Genomic DNA, 18,112 nt, shown 5'->3' with positions numbered 1-18,112 from the left:
ATATTAAAGTTTTCAATATTTACAAGTTATTTTTATATATATCATAATATATATATATACATATACTTTATATTAAATGAATTTGAAAAAATGAAAGTGCTTATACTCTTCTCCCTTTCTCCATAATTTTTCCAATTATCACAGCAATCAAACTACCAGATACCTTTTTTAACACCTGGTAACTCACCAGCCAATGACTTCTCCCTAAATTGAGTTCTACACAATCTAAAATCAGTTATCACAGATCTAGCACTACCTGAGGCAATACATCTGTTTTTCACTTGAGTCATTCTGGTATAATTTGGCATAACACTCAATTGTAACTGGGCCTCTAACCTAGCCTTTGGAGGTAATGCTGTATTTCTAGATATATATTTTAGGGCCTTTACAGTAATTTCATTTTCTGCAACTTGTTGTCTTTTAAAATTATCTCTAATTATTCTAGCATTCAAAAATCCTGGTGGAAGCTTGGTTTTAATTGGAAATCTAAAATTACCCATTTTCGAATGAATATGATGAAAACAATATACAGAGAATCAACCTAAAGCCCCTCACAGTCTTACAGAGTCAACTTAAAATAAGTTTCATTCAATGATTGTTGAACGTTTATATTATACTATTCTGTTTAAGTTCTTTTTAAAGGCTTTTCAAATTTTCATATTGGGATGTTGAAAATACTCAATCCATCACGTGATGGATAATGATATATATAGATCTTTTCCTAATAATGAATGGGGTATAATCTTGAAGTGCTTTGAATTGTATCCCCAACATATAATACATTTAAATGGATTAAACGTCAAATACAATATTATTCCAGATTTTCATTCTTTTCACTTCATCTTATTTTAATGTGCCAGGAAAGCTAGACTTCGCAAATAACTGTCACACCATAAAGAAATGTATTAAATGAATGATTTTATCTACTTATCAAACAATTGATTAGAAACTGTATATACTATTATATAAATTGATGAGAGTTCGTATGCCATTGGGATTAATTTGAAAAACAAAGCTTCCTTTCTAACCTTTTTTTTTTGGGTATTCAAGTGATGTGGTGATATATTTCCACAGCGTTAAAAGTGAAAAATTATTTGAGATGAGGTGAAAAATATTGAAATCGATGAGATGAGATGAGATGAGATGAGATGAGTTAAACTTAGGTTTGCTAGTTTCTCTTATAAAAGCATATGGTTATCGTTTGGTTGGATTTCTAAGATTATCAGTTGCTTTGCTTGTGTTAAGTTAGTAAGTGAGTGAGTGTATTTAGTTGGATCACCTTTGCTATATACATATATTATAGAATCAAGAACATGGGTAAAAAAAATAAGTCCAAGATTAATCCTATTGAGGAATTGAAATCAGATTGTTTACCTATTCTAGAGTTACAATACTCTGATCCATTATTTCAAATTGCTAGTCATCCGGAGCAAGCAATTATTATCAGTGGTTTAGCAACCGGTTATGTTTATTGTCATCGTTATAATGTTACAGTATTGGAGAACTATTTGCAACAACAAAAGAAGAAGTTTGTAAGTGATGCAGATGGAAAGAAGAGTAAAAAGGTAAAATTCTGGACAGTTTATGATATCATCAATGAAAATAAGGACAATGCTGATACGGGAAGTGATTCTGGTGTTGAATTGATTTGGAAAACAAAGAGACATAAAGGTAGTGTAAGGTGCATTGCTTTAGATTCAGATGGCCAATTCGTTTACACCGTTGGTACTGATAATGTACTTAAGAAAGCTGACGTTTTGACTGGTAAAGTTGTTAAAAAGACTAATTTAAAAAATGACAACGGTGGGAAATATACTAAAATGGTCAAATCTCCTACCCATTCACTATTAATATTAGGTGATGAAAATGGTACTGTTATTGTATTGAATAGTGAAACTTTACAAGAGACAAATAGATTGACAAAAGTTCATAACGGAGATGATGCAATTAATGATATATTTCATTTTGCCAAGAGATCTATATACAGATATATTTCCCTTGGTCAAACAACATTGGCATATTGGGATGCTAGAGAATCTAATGAATCTGACTTCAAGTTAGATCCAGAAGATACAACTAGTAAGAGAAAAGTAATGTTGAGTGATGATCAAGAGGATGAAGTCTTATGTGGTACATTTGTTGACCCAGAAGTAGGTGATAATCTTGTCTGTGGTATGGGTGATGGTATATTGACTGTATGGAAGCCCGAAAGGAATGACTTAGAAGATCAATTGAACAGAATTAAAATTGCTAAAGAAGAAAGCATCGATTGTATAGTCCCAACTTTACAAGATGACAACTGTATCTGGTGTGGTTGTTCGAATGGTAATATATATAAAGCTGATATCAAGAAGGGGAAAGTTGTTGAAGTTCGAAACCACAGTTCATTAGATGAAGTTTCTTTCTTAGACTTGGATTACGACTATAGGGTTATATCTGGTGGCATGGATAAAGTTAAAATATGGCAATCAAGAAATGAAGTGTCGGAAGAAGAAGATGATGAAGAAAGTGAAAGCTTTAGTGATAGTGATAGTGATAGTGATAGTGATAGTGATAGTGATAGTGATAGTGATAGAGATAGAGATAGAGATAGTGATAGTGACGGAGATAGTGACGGAGATGATATCGGTAATGGCAGTGATGTCAATGACTCTGGTGCTAGTGGATCTGAAAATGATTCAAGTGATGTGTGGGAAGGACTTGAAAATGGATCAGATGATGAACCTGTTCAAGAAAAGGATGAAACTTCAGGGAGTGACATGGATGATATAGATGAAGGTAGCGACTCCTCTGAAGGTGAACTAATTGGATTGTCTAGAGAAGAACTAATTGCCGAATTGGACGAAGATATAATGGAAGAAAGTGAACAGGAAGGAGAAAAACTACAGAAGAAAAGAAAGAATGAACCAAGCAAAAAGAATACAAAGAATCTGAAGAAGGTAAAGCCATCATATAATGACTCACACGGTATTAGAAAATTTGAAGGTTTATAGATGTCATCATTTATTATGGATTATAATATTTCTATAATACTATGCTGTTCAAGTGTATCTTATGTATTTTAAAATTATAACATTTTGGTAACTAATACCGAAAAGATGAAATATAAACTAGTTATTGAATCTATGCATTACAAGTGTGAGCATGTTACGATTCTCTTTCAATTCAATTCACTTGGTACTATATGGTAAAAAATAAAAAAGAATGGTCCCTAGCGGGATCGAACCGCTGATCTTGGCGTTATTAGCACCACGCCTTAACCAACTGGGCCAAGGGACCATTTTAATTATTGTGAATTTGAAAAATGAGAGATCACCATAATGTACAAAACTCGAAGAGAAATTTTAAGACATAATTACAATGCTTATAAGAGTAGAGCCAATTCAGTTGTACCTTTTATCGAAATTACAGGTCAGTTTGATCATATAGTCAATTTTCTAACCTGGTCAAATCCAATCAATAAGTTTCTAACGGATTTATTTTCTAAACTGTGTGTTATTTTAATAAGGGAGAATTGTTCTTGGATAACAGAGCAAATATATTTTTGAATCATACATAAGTCATCGGTATATAAATTTTGGAAATTCAACCATAAGACTATCCAATTAGTTCAAGAATGCTATCTTAAAGATAAAATATTGCAATAGTGAAAATACCTGGTAAATATAGATATGGAATGTTTTCGTACCTCCAACTAATTCTCCTAGTGTGGTTTTGAAAATTTGTCAATTCTAGATCCAGCTTAAAATGCTATTAATCTGGCCACTGTCTCAATTAGATGGCAACAGAGATTTGGTAACTGCAAAAAGAAACATAACAAGCGATATTACAGTTATTGTCAACAGATATTTTTATTCTAAATAATTTAACCTGATGCATCCCAAATTAGCTTTCCAAAACAGAAGACATCAAAACTATCCTAGAGATATTAACAAATATAAAGAAGGATCAGTATATGACTAGTTATAATAAACCTTGATTCAGTACATTCTCCTTCTCTTCCCCAATCAATCCTTTAGTCCACACTAACAAAAAAAACGTAAGAACTAATTTCTACGAATACATTGATTTAGAACCCATCAATTGAAGTCTCTACTGTTCCTGATCTACTAAAAAACTTTTGTTAACTCATGCATTTTGCTATTATCTCTTCCATATCCATCACTAAATTTTTCAGCTCTATAATGCGAAACATGTAAAAATTAGGTAACTTTTAAATATAGTTGCAAAACTAATTTACATAACTTAACATAATGCTTATATATTGGTTATATTATGTTATATTGGCTTCTATAGGTCGATTGCTGTTCTCAAAGCATTCTTATTGGGTATTAAAAAGTCAAGAGAGTTGTTATCTATTATTAGGATGAGACCTGTTGTATCGGTATGGTTTTTTTTCTCATTATATTGTATTATAATATACAACATTTTAAAGAAGTTCTAGGGATTCAAGCAACTTTGAACAATGAAATAAATTATAATTTTAAAGCAAGATTTTAATTACTAACATGTTGATATGTGATTATTAGACTGGTAAAGCTTGGTTTTGTACAATTTTATCCGCATTCGGTGTTGTGATACTGTCTGTAGTGGCACATTTGTTTAATACCAATCATGAAGAATTTGTTGGATCTATAAATGATCCTGAAGATGGACCTGCGTATGTTAAACAAACTGATATATTCTAAATCCAAAGTATTAGAATATTATATTGTTTTGAAGTGTATTGTAAATTTTCATTTCCCAAATACTAACAATTTTTTTATTGTAAAATAATTATTATTTTGTAGGGTTGCTCATACTGTTTATATAGCAGCATTGGTTTATTTGGCATTCTTTGTCTTTTGTGGGTTCCAGGTATATTTGGCAAGAAGAAAACCTTCCATTGAATTGCGTTAATACCAATAGACTTTTATTTAAGCGAATATTAAGTTTAGACAAATTGAGGTTGTCTAATTTACATAGATCTTTTGTATAATATAAAATATAATTTGCTGTTCTGTAAGTGAAAAATAAAACATTAAAGTAGTACAAATTAAGTTACAGTCCTTCAATACTGAGTAATTTAATCAATTTTTTCAACCATGATTCATTTCTATCTTTGTTGCATGAAATTTCCAAACAATAGGGGCAAACTGGCACTGTATTGAACGTCAGCATAGACTAATTCAAGAATCTGGATATGTAAAACTGAAGTTGATAGAGTGTCCTTCAACAAATACATGATCATTACTGTGAACCAAAAGATACATAGCACAAGATGACGAGATCTAGAAACTTCTCATTCTACAAAACTTTTTACAGAATAATATCTCAATTAAAACGGTACACATAATATAAGAGTAGTTTCAATAATTGCAACTTCAAGTTGACCCATAAATAGTTACCTCATCAGTAGATAGTACTTATTGAGTCCCAAAATGCAATCAAAAAAATGCTCCCTTACTTTTAGAAGCTGACTGGGTATGGTTAGTCAATGTAGTGCATAGACAAATAACCAAACTCTGATATAATGTAGTTGCAAGCTAGTAATTGGATTAATCTACCAGTTTCAAAACTCATAACTCATGTGTGTATTTATATATATACATAGATGTGACTTGTATTTAAATATAATCTTGAGCCTTCAATGAATGGATCACATGTATTTCAGGTGATTCATTAAATTTTGATGGGAAAAATATGGTAACTTTGAACGAACGATATCGAATTAAAGTGACAGATTATTAAAGAGAAGTTAAAACTACACCGATACTCAACTATGAAGATATCAGACTTTACTAGCAAGTCTATATGTTTAGTAGTCATCAATCAGATCAATTGTGAATAGATTGCCATGCCTAGACTATATAGGGACGATAGTGATGACGATTTCATGGACAGGGTCAAGCAGTTAGATGATGAAAGAAATCAATCCAATGGTGGTCCTAGGAGAAATAATCCATCCGGAGATAGATCGTTGCCTCCTCAGGATGATAAAGAGAGTTTACAAGTAGCCAGAAAGATCTTGGATGGTTCCTATGTTGAATCTGATGAGTACAGGGCTGTTATTGATAGATCTGTTGATCAATTGTCAAAAAATGATACATCTTATGAGTCTGCTTATACATATGAACAATCAAGAAATTCTAAACATAGGGATAGTCGTTTAAGAAATGAGGGAATCAAGAAAGATAATTCCGAAAGTTCTAAGAAATTCGTTGTTTCTGAAGAAGACTATGAACTTTTGCAAAAGTTAAAAGCTGGCAAAGATATCGAGGAATCAACAAGGGAAAAATTACCCACAAGAGGTAAACCAAGAGGATCAAGAAGGCTGGATGATCAGAAATCTTATCCAAATTCTAATTCATATCCTAATTCGCATCCCCATTCTCATCCCCGTTCTCATCCCAATTCTCATTCACAACCTCATTCACATTCTGATTCACACCCCCGTCGATTGCCAAGAAAAGATTTATCGGATGATGAAGAATTACCACCTGCATTACCAGCCAGAAAGAATACCAAAGATGACAGCGAAAGTGAAGATGAGCGACCACCACCATTACCAGCAAAACCAAAACATCAACAACAGGAACCGAAAATCAGTGCAAGAGCTAATAATATGAGAACTAGAGAATCAAATGTCGATAAGTCTTTAAAAGTCGAAAGTGGATCGAGACCTAGAGTCGAGTTTAAAACCGAAAGAAATTTGAATACTGAAAGGGAACTGCAAGTTGAAAGGGAGGTCAAAGCTGATAAAAAGGAGGAAAAACCAGCACCACCACCGGTAGCCAGAAGGAAGCAACAGCAAAATGTCGAAACTAAAGATACTGTATTAGAAAATAACAATACTAAACCTTTAAACCAAAGACTTGCGAAACCTTCTGCTCCTGCTCCTGCTCCTATTCATCGCAATTCTGACAAACCAGTAGATTTCATCAACTCGTTAGAAAAGAACAAGTTGACAGTTTCAGAAGCACAAAGTTCCAATTCATCTTCTAAAATACGAACACAACATATTGACTATATAGATTCCATGGAAAAAAGAAGGTCAGATTCCGCTACCTCACTGGACAAAAAGGATAAACCACCAATTGGTAAAAAACCTTCTATTGATTTTTCCAAGAAGCCAAAGTCAAATGGCTTCATTGGTTCAGCATTAAATTCTAACACCAAAGAAGTTCCCCCAAAGACAATAAATAAACCTATAATCCTTCCTAAACCCAAAACGTTAAAATCGCTACAAGTTAGTGATAATTCTAAAGATAGTATTACTGAGGATGACGAGGACATACCTCTTGAAGAAAAATTGAAAAAGATCGAAAGGAAAAAGCCTGTGGTTCCTTTGAAGAAGCCGGACTTAGAAATTCCAAAATTGAAACCTGTCGAGAAGACAAAACCATCTGTACCTCAGAAGAAAGCCAACCTTGATATGCCATCTTTGAAACATGTTGAAGCAAAGCCAAAGCCTGCAATTCCTCCTAAAAAATCTAACATCCATACTTCTTCTTTAAAACACGTTGAAGAGAAAACCAAACCTACAAAGGAAGATAACCCTTTAGACGCTGTTAAATTAAAAAAAGCTTCAATTTCAGATTCAAGCGCCAGAAAGGCATCTATTCCTGAAGCAATTCAAAAATATTCATCTTTGAACAAAGCTAAGACACCTCCTGCTGTTGCACAGAGGAAGATTTCAATGCCTGAAGCACTTGTAAAGGCTCAAAAACTTAAGTCTGTGGATGACAGATCTGATCTTGAGGAACCTGCAAGACCTCAAAGTCATAGAGATGAATTAGAAAATCTATTTTCTGGCAAAATTTCTAGGTTGAACTCAAGAGGGACTTCATCATCTTTTGATTCAATCAACAGTTCAGGGCCTATCCGGAATTTAAGCAGACAAGGAACAGATATATCTATATCATCTAATGTATCTGAATATAATAGTGATGCAAGCACTGCCAGTTCATTATCACATCCTCATAAAAGCAGGTCTCGTGGGCCAAAAAGAAGATTACCTACAAATATGTCATAATGGAGTGAATCATGTCACTGATGTGAATAAACAAGAATGAAACTAGGCTTAATACGGAAGGAGAGGCCTGTGTTTGTACTTTTACCCTCTGTCGCAAATGGGTTTTAAGATTAGTTGACAATTTCAATTGAAGCACATCATGTTTAGGTATATATTTGTATATATTACTTTCAAAAATTAACGATCATAATGGAAAAGGTTTTATAGACCTCTTAATAAGAATGGACGAAGTTCAGTAAGTAACTAAAAAGCTAACATAATCTTTGATACTCTTCTTGTTGGACACATTCAAGAGCAGGGGTTACTCTGTTTTTGTAAGTTTGATATAGTGTTGGTGATTATTGGTTGAGATATTTTGACTGAATCATAAACAGATGGATAGAATAAAAATATTCCAATCATAAGGTATTGATTGCATTGAAGTCGCCATTGTTAATGTTCTTCCTAAAAACATTATGGTCTTTGATGGGTAGTACTGCACTAAAAGATGTAAATTAGTAATATCTTTATGTATACACCCATTCACCACATAACAAACACCCTATAATATGGGTTGGATTATACTATTATACTATTCACCCATAATAAGTTCGGCTACCACATATTTTACTAAGCATTATTAATAATTGATTAAGTATATATATATAACGATAAAGAATTGAATTTAGATTAGTTTAATTTATGGACTAGGAATTGGTATTTAGGATTAAGATCACAGATATAGGTAAGCAAGGAACATATATCATTAATAGAAATAGAAATTACAAGATGTCTTGCACTCAGAAATTTCCCAACCATTTGATTAATTTAATCAAGACTTCAAAATATGTGCATTTAGCAACATGTTCAAAGGATTGTGTACCATCGGTATCTTTGATGAATTACACATATGTTCCAGCCGACAAGAGTTATAATCATAAAGAAGGTCAAACCGATGATTACATTATATTTGCTACCTGTGCTAATACTGAAAAATATGAAAACATCTTGGCTAATCCAGCCGTTTCGTTGTTATTTCATGATTGGATTACTGCTAATAATTTATCAGTAAGGAAAAATAGTTTATCACAATCTGCTACTCCAGATCCAACCACTTTACCAACTTCGACTAAGGGTTCTCATCCAAGTAAATTACTAAACTTGTTACAAGAGTTGAACCAAGCTGAATTAAATGAAATGAGTGCAACTTTAAAGGGTAGAGCTGAATTAATTGCTCCATCCACCGAAGAATCTGCTTATTACAAGAAACTATTATTGAGAACCAATCCAGATGCCGATGTGTTTATCTTAGGTGACAATACTTATGTCGTAAAAGTGAAAATCGTTAGTGCTAAGGTTACTGACAGTGAAAATAATACTACAATTTACAATTAAATCCTTTAATAGATCTTATAATATACATTTATATATTTCAATATATTTCAATATAAACAAGGGTGATGAAATCTTCCTTAATTTTTGTAATTAATATCGAAAAGAATTTCAATTTATACATTTATATCGATATGCATAGGTTTTAAAACATTAATTACCTTCCTGTCCGAAGTCATTTGTAAAATCTTCTTGCTTTTGTAAGTCTTCTTCGTTAACTGTTGGCCTTGTGGATTTAATAGCCTTCAAAAAATCTTTAATCGTCAAATCTGGCTCTTGAAGTTCATCTGCCTCTATATCAGTCCAACTCATTTCAACAGCACCTTTATCGCCAGGAGAACAAGGTGTCAACCTTCTTTTTGTTTCATCTTCTGAAATATCTTTAAAATGAGTGCTATTTTGTATCTTCCTTATCGGCTGCATTAAAGCATCTTTGACAGCAACTGCGATATCACTACCAGAATAACCATCTGTCATTTGACCTAATGTTCTATAATCCTCTTTTGTTAGAGTACAAGGTGTATCTGCAACGTTTATTTCAAACATTTTAGTTCTGGCCGCTAAATCAGGCAATGGGATATAAATCCTCCTTTCAAATCTTCTTCTTATTGCACTATCCAATTGCCATGGGATATTTGTTGCACCGAGAACCAACACACCTTGAGAATCATTGCCCACACCATTCATTTGGACTAATAACTCTGTTTTAATTCTTCTACTAGCTTCACTTTCACCTTCACCTCTTTGCCCTGTCAATGCATCTACTTCATCTATAAATATGATTGAAGGTTTATTTTCACGAGCCATGTTAAACAGTTGCTTTACCAATCTTTCAGATTCACCCATCCATTTTGAAACCAAATCACTAGAACTAATACTAAAGAAAGTAGAGTTCGCTTCAGTAGCTACTGCTTTAGCCAGATAAGATTTACCAGTACCTGGAGGTCCATAAAGCAGAATACCAGATGTTGGTTTTCTATTACCAGTAAATAGGTGAGGAAATTTTACAGGTAAAATTACCGCTTCTTTCAAAGCAGCTTTAGCACCTTCTAACCCTGCAATGTCTTCCCACTTGACATTTGGCTTTTCTGTCAATATCGCTCCTGATAAGGCACCTTTCAATTTCTTATCTTCAGAATCATCTTCATTATTATTTTTCGAAACCTTTTGTGCTCCAGAATTCGTATTATTATGAGCATTTCTTTTAGCTTCATCTTCTTTCTCCAAATGCTCTTTTAATTGTTCTGCTCTATTCAAATACTCGGTGAACTTTGCCCTGATAAGATCCTTTGACTTTGGATTTTTCTCATATTTCAATGCTAACATTAAATAATCTAGCCCATTATAATAAGCAGTATACGCTTCGGAGTATTGCGTGGCAGTGTCGAAATCTACTGCCTTCTGGATCAGATCAATGCCTTTGCTTAAAAAATCACCAGTACTCATTCGATATTAAATACACAATACGATACAATCCAATAACAATCAATTATTTCAAACCAAGAACCTTTATTTCCTCTCTAATCAAACAACCCCTACCTACTGGTTCTAACAATATCTAATTAAATAAATATAATAAAATCAAAAAAAACCCAACAAAGTTCAAACTAAACTATCCTGTTTTATGACGTTGTAACTGCAAACCTACACAATCTACGTACCAGATTCCATATAAACCAATCATTAAACCATTAAAATTCGATCTCATATCTTGTTACATCTGTTTTAAACCTTGTCTCTTCTTAAATCGACCGTTTCATGGCTTTTTCATTTTACCATAATAAAAATCACACGTTGATAGCGACAGCGTAAAATGATTGTGATCGAGACATAGAAAGACAGATCAACTGACAGAAATGAAGACATATCTGTTAGGAATTCAAATTGGAGTCTATTGATATAGCAAACTTGGGAGATAGTTTACTATAAGACTCCAATTAGAAGCTAAACGTGTCATAAATAGAAAAAAAGAGAGAAAAATTGATAATTTTTCAATGACCGTACATCTCTAATATTTGAGGTTCCTTTTAGTTTCAGTTTAAGTGAGATGAAACCTACTTTATGAAAGGATATACCATATACATGCTGCATCACTTAGGTCCATTCCCCTTTTCTTTGCCCTGTTCTTTACTATTCTTTTTTCTCCTGTCAGGTGAAATCTAACTTATTCGTTCATCATAGATTAATATATCAAAAGAAATAAAAGTACAATAGAAACACCAGTTTAACGTGGCGACGAGTATTTCGAATAGTCAATTCTAATAGGTGACAATGACTTTTCTTTGCCATGTTGTGTCAATGTTTCCGTCTCTGGAATCTTAGGATATTTGCTATAAAACTCATCAGGACCTATATCGCCAGTATTCATGTCATCATCCTCATTTGCCTCTATGGTAGGTTTACGCATCGGACTTGATGTGAATAATGGATTGACTGTTCTTTTTGGCGATGGTGGGAGATCTGTTTCTGGTATCAAGTTTTCCTTTTGTAAATTTTTTATATCTCTTCTTGATTTCACATATTCACTATCTATATTTGCATCATCCAACAATGATTGTAATAACAAATTTTTTTCTTTAGCAAATTTCAATTTTTTCTTACTTATTTGTAACTCCTTTGTTAAAGACGTTATTTTTTCCTCCATATCATCTATCTTCTTTTGTAAAAGCGTTACTTGATCATTAGTAATATTCAAATTACTACTTGATACGTACCCAGGAGTGTCAACAGTTTTACTACGCCCTCTTTTCAATTGTTCTAATAGTACATCATCATGTCTTTTTTCCATCAGTTTTTTTCTAAACACTTCACTTCTAATGATCCTATCCTGTATCAACATTCTCTCTTCTCTCTCAGATAAAGCAGGGCTTACAGGTACCAACACATTCAAATTTTCAGAAGCCCTTTGCATCATATTCAATTCCTGGGTATCATTGGAGAATACAGATTTTATAGAATTTACCAAAGTTCTTAGTCGTCCATTGTTTCTTGGTGGTACACCAGTAACAAATTCCGGAGAAACTTCCCTGTATTGTCTTCTTCTTGTCCCACCATTATAATTGTTAGCAGCAGAACTAGCAGAAGCACTATCGCTATTTCTTGGTTTATGAACACCTCCTTCCAAGCTCCGATGTTGAACTCTGGAACCACGAGACCTGCTATAGATCTCATCTGCAACACCAGGATCACCTCGTTTCATTCTCAACATCCTATTACGCTCCTTAGCTGCAACAGCTCTTCTTCTCTTCCTCCTGTCTCGTAATTCACTCAATTCACCATAATCTCTTTTCCTACCATCATCTTCATCATAATCCTGATTCCCTTTACCAAAGAAATCATCAACGAATCCTTTCAACGAATCCAACATATTAACTCAAAAACTACTAATCCAAAAAACAATCAATAAATCAAAAAATCAAAAAATCAACTAAACTAAAATTTCACCACACTAGTTATCTAATACAATTCCAAGTTGATAAAGACAATAACAATTCCAAATATCTGTCCCTCTCTTGTATATTAGAAATACCCAAAAATAAACCAAAACTAAAAATAAGATTGTTAAGCTTCTTTACACACAAACAAAACTGATCAAAAGTGAAAAAATATCAACAAACCTTAATGTTCTATAAGCTTCAACAACTAAACAAGCAACTCTTTTTGAAAACCCTTTTATTTAACAAATTATAGTCCCAGTCTTACTCTTAATTATTATACTTGGTTAGTTTATATGTGTTGTTATTATATTTAACCTTCAATTTTGAAAATATCCAGCGACGCGTAAAGTTTGATTTAATTTTTATGAAAATGGATTTAATTTTACGCGTCAAGCTGATTTGAAATATTTTGATATGAAGGTGATAAATATTTATTAAGACAGGATATAAAGGATTAGATTATCGATTAATTGTTAGTTTTAATTTGGGGAATTGGAACATGGTCTAGAGTGTGTCTGTGTTTGTGTTTGTGTGTGTGTAGGTTATGCTTGGGTCAGGTAATGTGTTGCCGGTAAAGATACAACCTCCTTTGTTGAGACCGTTGGCTTATCGAATTCTATCCAAGAAGTATGGTTTAAATATAAAATCTGATGGGTTAGTTGCTCTGGCAGAGTTTATTGGTGGTGCTTTTGGGATTGAGTGGAAGAAGAGTGGAGATACGATATTGTTTTTGGAGAGGTTTGCTACTATTTGGAAACAGCAGGAGCGTGGGATCTTTATTGATGCTAATGGTGTGAATGAGGTTATATCCGAGTTGAAAGAAAGAGAAAAAACTACTATCAAGAAGAAGAGTGTCGAAGAGAGAAAGAGTGGTAATGGGGGAGTCAAGACGTTGGATAGCTTTTTGTTGCAGAAAGCTTCTACTCCTCTCGATGAGGCTGAGGATTCTGAAGTAGCAATGGAACCGAAAGATAAAAATACTATGGATCTAGAGGATGATGAATCAAGGGCTTCTTCAACATCCCCGGTGGTTCTCGAGACAGATGAAGTCACTGAAGATGAAATGGAGGTTGAAAATGTACAAGAAGAAGAAGAGAACGAGGATGAGGATGGGGACGTTGAATTGGATTGGAGAAATTATTTCAAAGTGATCAACGCTTCAGAACAACAGAGGTTTTCTTACGATCCATACAAATTACAATTTGTATTTCAACCTAGTTTTAGAAAGGCCAATCTGGCTCAAAATAGTTATAATAATAACAACAATAGTACCCGTCTACAGAGTTTGAATCAATTGAGGTTGCCAGATGTTGATTCTAAGATTTCAATCTTCCCGACCAGATATAATCTGATTAGAGATAGGATTATGAGAAACGAAGCCTTCCAAAATGATACAAATTTTAACCCATTATCTTCAATGATTTCGATGAAAAATGCCATGAATTCAAATGAAAATAGCATCGCTTCTGGTATGTCATTGACTTTAATTAAAAATCTATTGGGAAGAAACGGGAAAAACTTCCTTTTACTGGGGTTGATTAAGAAAAATTCAAAAGGTAAATGGGCTTTAGAAGATACATCTGGTGTAGTAGAAATAGATTTAACACAAGCAATACCAACAAGTGGAGTTTATTACGTCCCTGGATGTATCGTATTAGTTGAGGGTATCTATTTTACCTCTGCTAATACCTTTCACGTTAGTTCAATTACTCATCCACCAGCAGAAAAACGTGAAATAACTCTAGAAGCAATTGGTAATATTGATTTATTAGGAGTACACGGAATTTCAACTCCAAATTATATAGCAAAATTGGATTCAAATTTAAAGTTAAGATTACATTTTTTGGAAAAAGAATTAATTGATCATAAATTTTTAATACTGGGAGGTGATTTGTTTTTGGATGATATGAATACCATATCAGCTTTACGTAAACTTTTCACAAAAATTAACGATGATCCGCCAACAGTTATAATATTCCAAGGTTCATTCTCTAGCACACCGGTTCATGCATCAACTCAAAATAATGGTATAAGTTCAACCAGTCGATATAAAAATGGATTTGATACATTGGCAACATTATTGTCGCAATTTGATTACTTAACTGAGTCTTCAACTATGATATTTATACCCGGTGCCAATGATCCTTGGAGTTCGATGGTTTCTTTAGGGGCTACAAGAATTTGGCCCCAGAAATCAATCCCAAATTATTTCACACAAAGAATTAATAGAGTCTGTAAAAACGTCATTTGGGGTTCTAACCCGACTAGAATTGCATATTTAGCACAAGAAATTGTTATAACAAGAGACGATATAGCTGAAAGATTCAAAAGGAATAGCATTTATCTCCCTGCTGTGGAGGAAGCCAAAAAAGAAGAACTTTTGATACAGCAGGAAAAGGAAAGAGAAAGATTAATAAATGATCCAGACAATATTCAACTAGAAACATTAAGTATAGAACAAAATAAACTTCCCGCTAAAGTTAAAGAGTCCAGAAAAATTGTTAAAACAATTTTGGATCAAGGTCATTTATCTCCATTCTTGACATCTATAAAACCGGTCATGTGGGATTTGGATCATGCTTTAACTTTATATCCAATCCCTTCGACTTTAATAGTTACTGACCTATCAGCACCACCATATGAGGTTACTTACAACGGTTGTAAAGTACTTAACCCAGGCATATTTATAAACAATAGACGTGCAAGGTACTTAGAATATTGTCCTGCTTTAAAGAAAGCAACACAGGAGGAATTATATTTTTAATAACTGCATCTTATAGAAGTTCACTTTGATAAAACCACATAAAAAAGCAAACAATTTTATTAAGAGTATAGATAGAATTTCATCAATTTATTATTTCGTTCACCATTTTATAAATCTATTAATATATACAATAAATTATTTATCATATGGGTATTTTTTAAACTTTGAGGTGACAGATACAGGCATGCAATAAGCGGGATCGATAGGATCAAGATTTTCGAACCCCATTAAACTTAAACCTGCTATCCCAAATACAGTATGGTATACGTCAACTTCATTTTCAGGTCTATCGCTTATTCCACCTTTCTTTTCATCTTGACTTTGTAAAATGAATGCTCTCAATTTGTTGTAATCAATCCAACTTAATTTGTCAATTATTGATAACGATGATAAGACCCACCAACTATAACAGACATCCGGTAGTTTACTAGGTCTACCATTAAGGCCACCTTCTGGAAGTTGTCTTTCACATAACCACCATCCTAACTCTTCCATTTGTGAATCACTTAATTTGCCTAACTTATTTACAATTGCCAGGGTTCCCAAACATGTAAACGCTTGAGCAGCATGACTTTCAGCTCCTGGACATAATCCAAACCCACCATCAAAATTATAACATCTTAAAATGTATTCTACTGCAGGATCTACAATCTCTGGTGTCAATTCACCTAAAATCGATAAACTACTTATAGCATTATACACAAATCTTGTATCGACTTCACCAAATCTGTCACCTTGAAAAGAACCATCCTTCATTTGATTCCCTTTGATAAAAGCAACACACTTTTCTCTAATATCACGAGCATTCATGGAATCTAATGCATCGTATGTAGCAAGTATTTGAATAGCTGATAAAGTAGATAACATATGTCCATCATGGCCTGGGAATGGAGCAAATCCGCCGGATCTTTCATCCCAACAACTTATAACAAATTCAATAACATCCTCTTTTTTGAAAGTATCTTTAGCATTCAATAAGCACAATGCTGTCAACCCCCAATAAACACCATTCAATCTAAGGTGTTCTGATAACCAGTATTCATAATCTTCCTGCTTCTTATCTAAAGAATCGATATATTTAATGTGTTTATCTCTTAGAAAAACAATATTCTCACTCTCACTCATTTCAATTGACATTAGAAGGATATCAGCTATCAATAAAACGTTATCGATAACCTCTATAGCTGGTCTTTATTGTTTCTATTCCGTTGCTTAAGGTTATAGTTAAGTTACCAATTTCTGAAATATCTTATACCTCGGGTTTTAAATATGATAATATCAAAATATCAAAGCTCATCGATTTTTCAATGTATTTAAAACATAACAAACCTAATATTTAAAGGTAATTGCAAGGGATGCGGCTGTTTATTTTGTACATATAATTGGTCTGGATTGTTCTCAACAGTGTGCTGATATCTGAGTTTTAATATGTCTAAGAAATCTGTTTATTTAGAAGATTTAGAAGTCGATTTAAATTACCGAAAAGGTGATGATAAAAGCATCAATGAAAGGTTAAGAGAATTGGAATTTCAGCGTAATCAAAGGTTAAAGGATATTCCTACTATTGACGAAGAAGTCAGGATAGCGTTAGAAGTCATTTCCGAATTGGTTGATGTTGATAATGAAGATAATCGAAGCAGGAGAGAAAGATTGATTCATATTCTATCTAATGATATTAATAAATGGAATAAATATGAAGAATACTTAAAATCTAAAAAAAATGGTAATGAAGAAGTAGGTGAAGTGGATGAAGAAGATGCGGAAGAGGAATTTTATACTCCTGCTAATCAGAGTTTTATTGATGTCAGACAATTTTTAATACAATATTCTATAGAAAAATCCTCACAAAGATTGAAAAAAGAACAATCCTTATTGAAGGATTTTAATATGAAATCTGAGATTCTCTCAAGGAGAGCAATGTACAAATCATTGACCACAGTTCAATTGAATGGTTCCCAGGTGATATCCAGCAGGCCAATTTCAAAAATTTGTATTTCTCCTGAGGGAACATGTACAGCTGCAGGCAGTTGGGCTGGTGATATCTCTATATTCAATACAAAGACATTAGCTCCAGTAATTACTTCAAGAGAAACACATTCTGGGAAGATTAGTGGGATTGATTGGTCCTCAGATAGTCGACACCTTGTTAGTGGTGGAGAAGATGGCATTGTTAAACTTTATAATTTCGATTCCAATTCAATACAAGTGGCAACCAGTTTCATCGGTCATGATGCAAGGGTAACCAATGTTAAATTCCATCCTTCTCAGAAATATATTGGAAGTGCCTCCTTCGATACAACATGGAGGCTTTGGGATATAGTCACCAACTCTGAACTTCTGCTGCAAGAAGGTCATTCAAAGGAGATCTATAGTTTATCTTTCCAAACTGATGGGTCTCTTATAGCAACTGCTGGTGCAGATAAAGTAGGGATAATATGGGATCTTAGATCAGGGAAAAATATTTTATCTCTGGTAGGCCATGCTAAACCAATATATTGTTCTGATTGGTCTCAAAATGGTTATCAA

At 33.3% G+C, this 18,112-nt stretch overlaps 10 protein-coding genes and 1 non-coding gene across 11 annotated transcripts in view; 6 read left to right on the top strand and 5 right to left on the bottom strand.

Moving 5' to 3' along the window:
• Positions 1-152: 152 nt before the first annotated feature.
• Positions 153-500, bottom strand: MRP2 (mitochondrial 37S ribosomal protein uS14m; the record flags this gene model as incomplete). The annotated part of the gene is made up of 1 exon (XM_001646183.1): positions 153-500. One exon carries the CDS (start codon positions 498-500, stop codon positions 153-155), a length of 348 nt encoding a protein of 115 aa, XP_001646233.1.
• An 813-nt stretch (positions 501-1,313) lies between these two features.
• Positions 1,314-2,993, top strand: JIP5 (Jip5p; the record flags this gene model as incomplete). Its single annotated transcript, XM_001646182.1, has 1 exon — positions 1,314-2,993. One exon carries the CDS (start codon positions 1,314-1,316, stop codon positions 2,991-2,993), a length of 1,680 nt encoding a protein of 559 aa, XP_001646232.1.
• Positions 2,994-3,205: 212 nt separating this feature from the next.
• Positions 3,206-3,279, bottom strand: Kpol_1013trna3. The gene has a single exon. It is a non-coding gene; the product is annotated as a tRNA-Ile (tRNA).
• A 1,087-nt stretch (positions 3,280-4,366) lies between these two features.
• Kpol_1013p45 (uncharacterized protein) lies at positions 4,367-4,899 on the top strand (the record flags this gene model as incomplete). The annotated part of the gene is made up of 3 exons (XM_001646181.1): positions 4,367-4,384; positions 4,530-4,660; positions 4,791-4,899. 3 exons carry the CDS (start codon positions 4,367-4,369, stop codon positions 4,897-4,899), a joined length of 258 nt encoding a protein of 85 aa, XP_001646231.1.
• A 937-nt stretch (positions 4,900-5,836) lies between these two features.
• Positions 5,837-8,014, top strand: BSP1 (Bsp1p; the record flags this gene model as incomplete). The annotated part of the gene is made up of 1 exon (XM_001646180.1): positions 5,837-8,014. The coding sequence occupies one exon, from the start codon at positions 5,837-5,839 to the stop codon at positions 8,012-8,014; it is 2,178 nt and encodes a 725-aa protein (XP_001646230.1).
• Positions 8,015-8,782: 768 nt separating this feature from the next.
• Kpol_1013p43 (pyridoxal 5'-phosphate synthase) lies at positions 8,783-9,388 on the top strand (the record flags this gene model as incomplete). The annotated part of the gene is made up of 1 exon (XM_001646179.1): positions 8,783-9,388. One exon carries the CDS (start codon positions 8,783-8,785, stop codon positions 9,386-9,388), a length of 606 nt encoding a protein of 201 aa, XP_001646229.1.
• Positions 9,389-9,538: 150 nt separating this feature from the next.
• VPS4 (AAA family ATPase VPS4) lies at positions 9,539-10,831 on the bottom strand (the record flags this gene model as incomplete). Its single annotated transcript, XM_001646178.1, has 1 exon — positions 9,539-10,831. The coding sequence occupies one exon, from the start codon at positions 10,829-10,831 to the stop codon at positions 9,539-9,541; it is 1,293 nt and encodes a 430-aa protein (XP_001646228.1).
• Positions 10,832-11,609: 778 nt separating this feature from the next.
• On the bottom strand, positions 11,610-12,752 carry CSA1 (Csa1p; the record flags this gene model as incomplete). The annotated part of the gene is made up of 1 exon (XM_001646177.1): positions 11,610-12,752. One exon carries the CDS (start codon positions 12,750-12,752, stop codon positions 11,610-11,612), a length of 1,143 nt encoding a protein of 380 aa, XP_001646227.1.
• Positions 12,753-13,366: 614 nt separating this feature from the next.
• Positions 13,367-15,586, top strand: DPB2 (DNA polymerase epsilon noncatalytic subunit; the record flags this gene model as incomplete). Its single annotated transcript, XM_001646176.1, has 1 exon — positions 13,367-15,586. The coding sequence occupies one exon, from the start codon at positions 13,367-13,369 to the stop codon at positions 15,584-15,586; it is 2,220 nt and encodes a 739-aa protein (XP_001646226.1).
• A 135-nt stretch (positions 15,587-15,721) lies between these two features.
• On the bottom strand, positions 15,722-16,723 carry BET2 (Rab geranylgeranyltransferase BET2; the record flags this gene model as incomplete). Its single annotated transcript, XM_001646175.1, has 1 exon — positions 15,722-16,723. One exon carries the CDS (start codon positions 16,721-16,723, stop codon positions 15,722-15,724), a length of 1,002 nt encoding a protein of 333 aa, XP_001646225.1.
• Positions 16,724-17,014: 291 nt separating this feature from the next.
• The window catches only part of PRP4, a gene marked incomplete at both ends in the record, with an annotated part of 1,498 nt that continues 400 nt past the window's right edge, over positions 17,015-18,112 (top strand). Inside the window, one exon of the mRNA XM_001646174.1 lies at positions 17,015-18,112. Coding sequence (XP_001646224.1) covers positions 17,015-18,112 — 1,098 coding nt within the window.

This window comes from Vanderwaltozyma polyspora, genomic scaffold (genome assembly GCF_000150035.1).
Source record: "Vanderwaltozyma polyspora DSM 70294 KpolScaffold1013 genomic scaffold, whole genome shotgun sequence".
Taxonomy (NCBI): Eukaryota; Fungi; Ascomycota; class Saccharomycetes; order Saccharomycetales; family Saccharomycetaceae; genus Vanderwaltozyma; species Vanderwaltozyma polyspora.
This window is presented reverse-complemented; position numbering and strand designations above follow the sequence as displayed.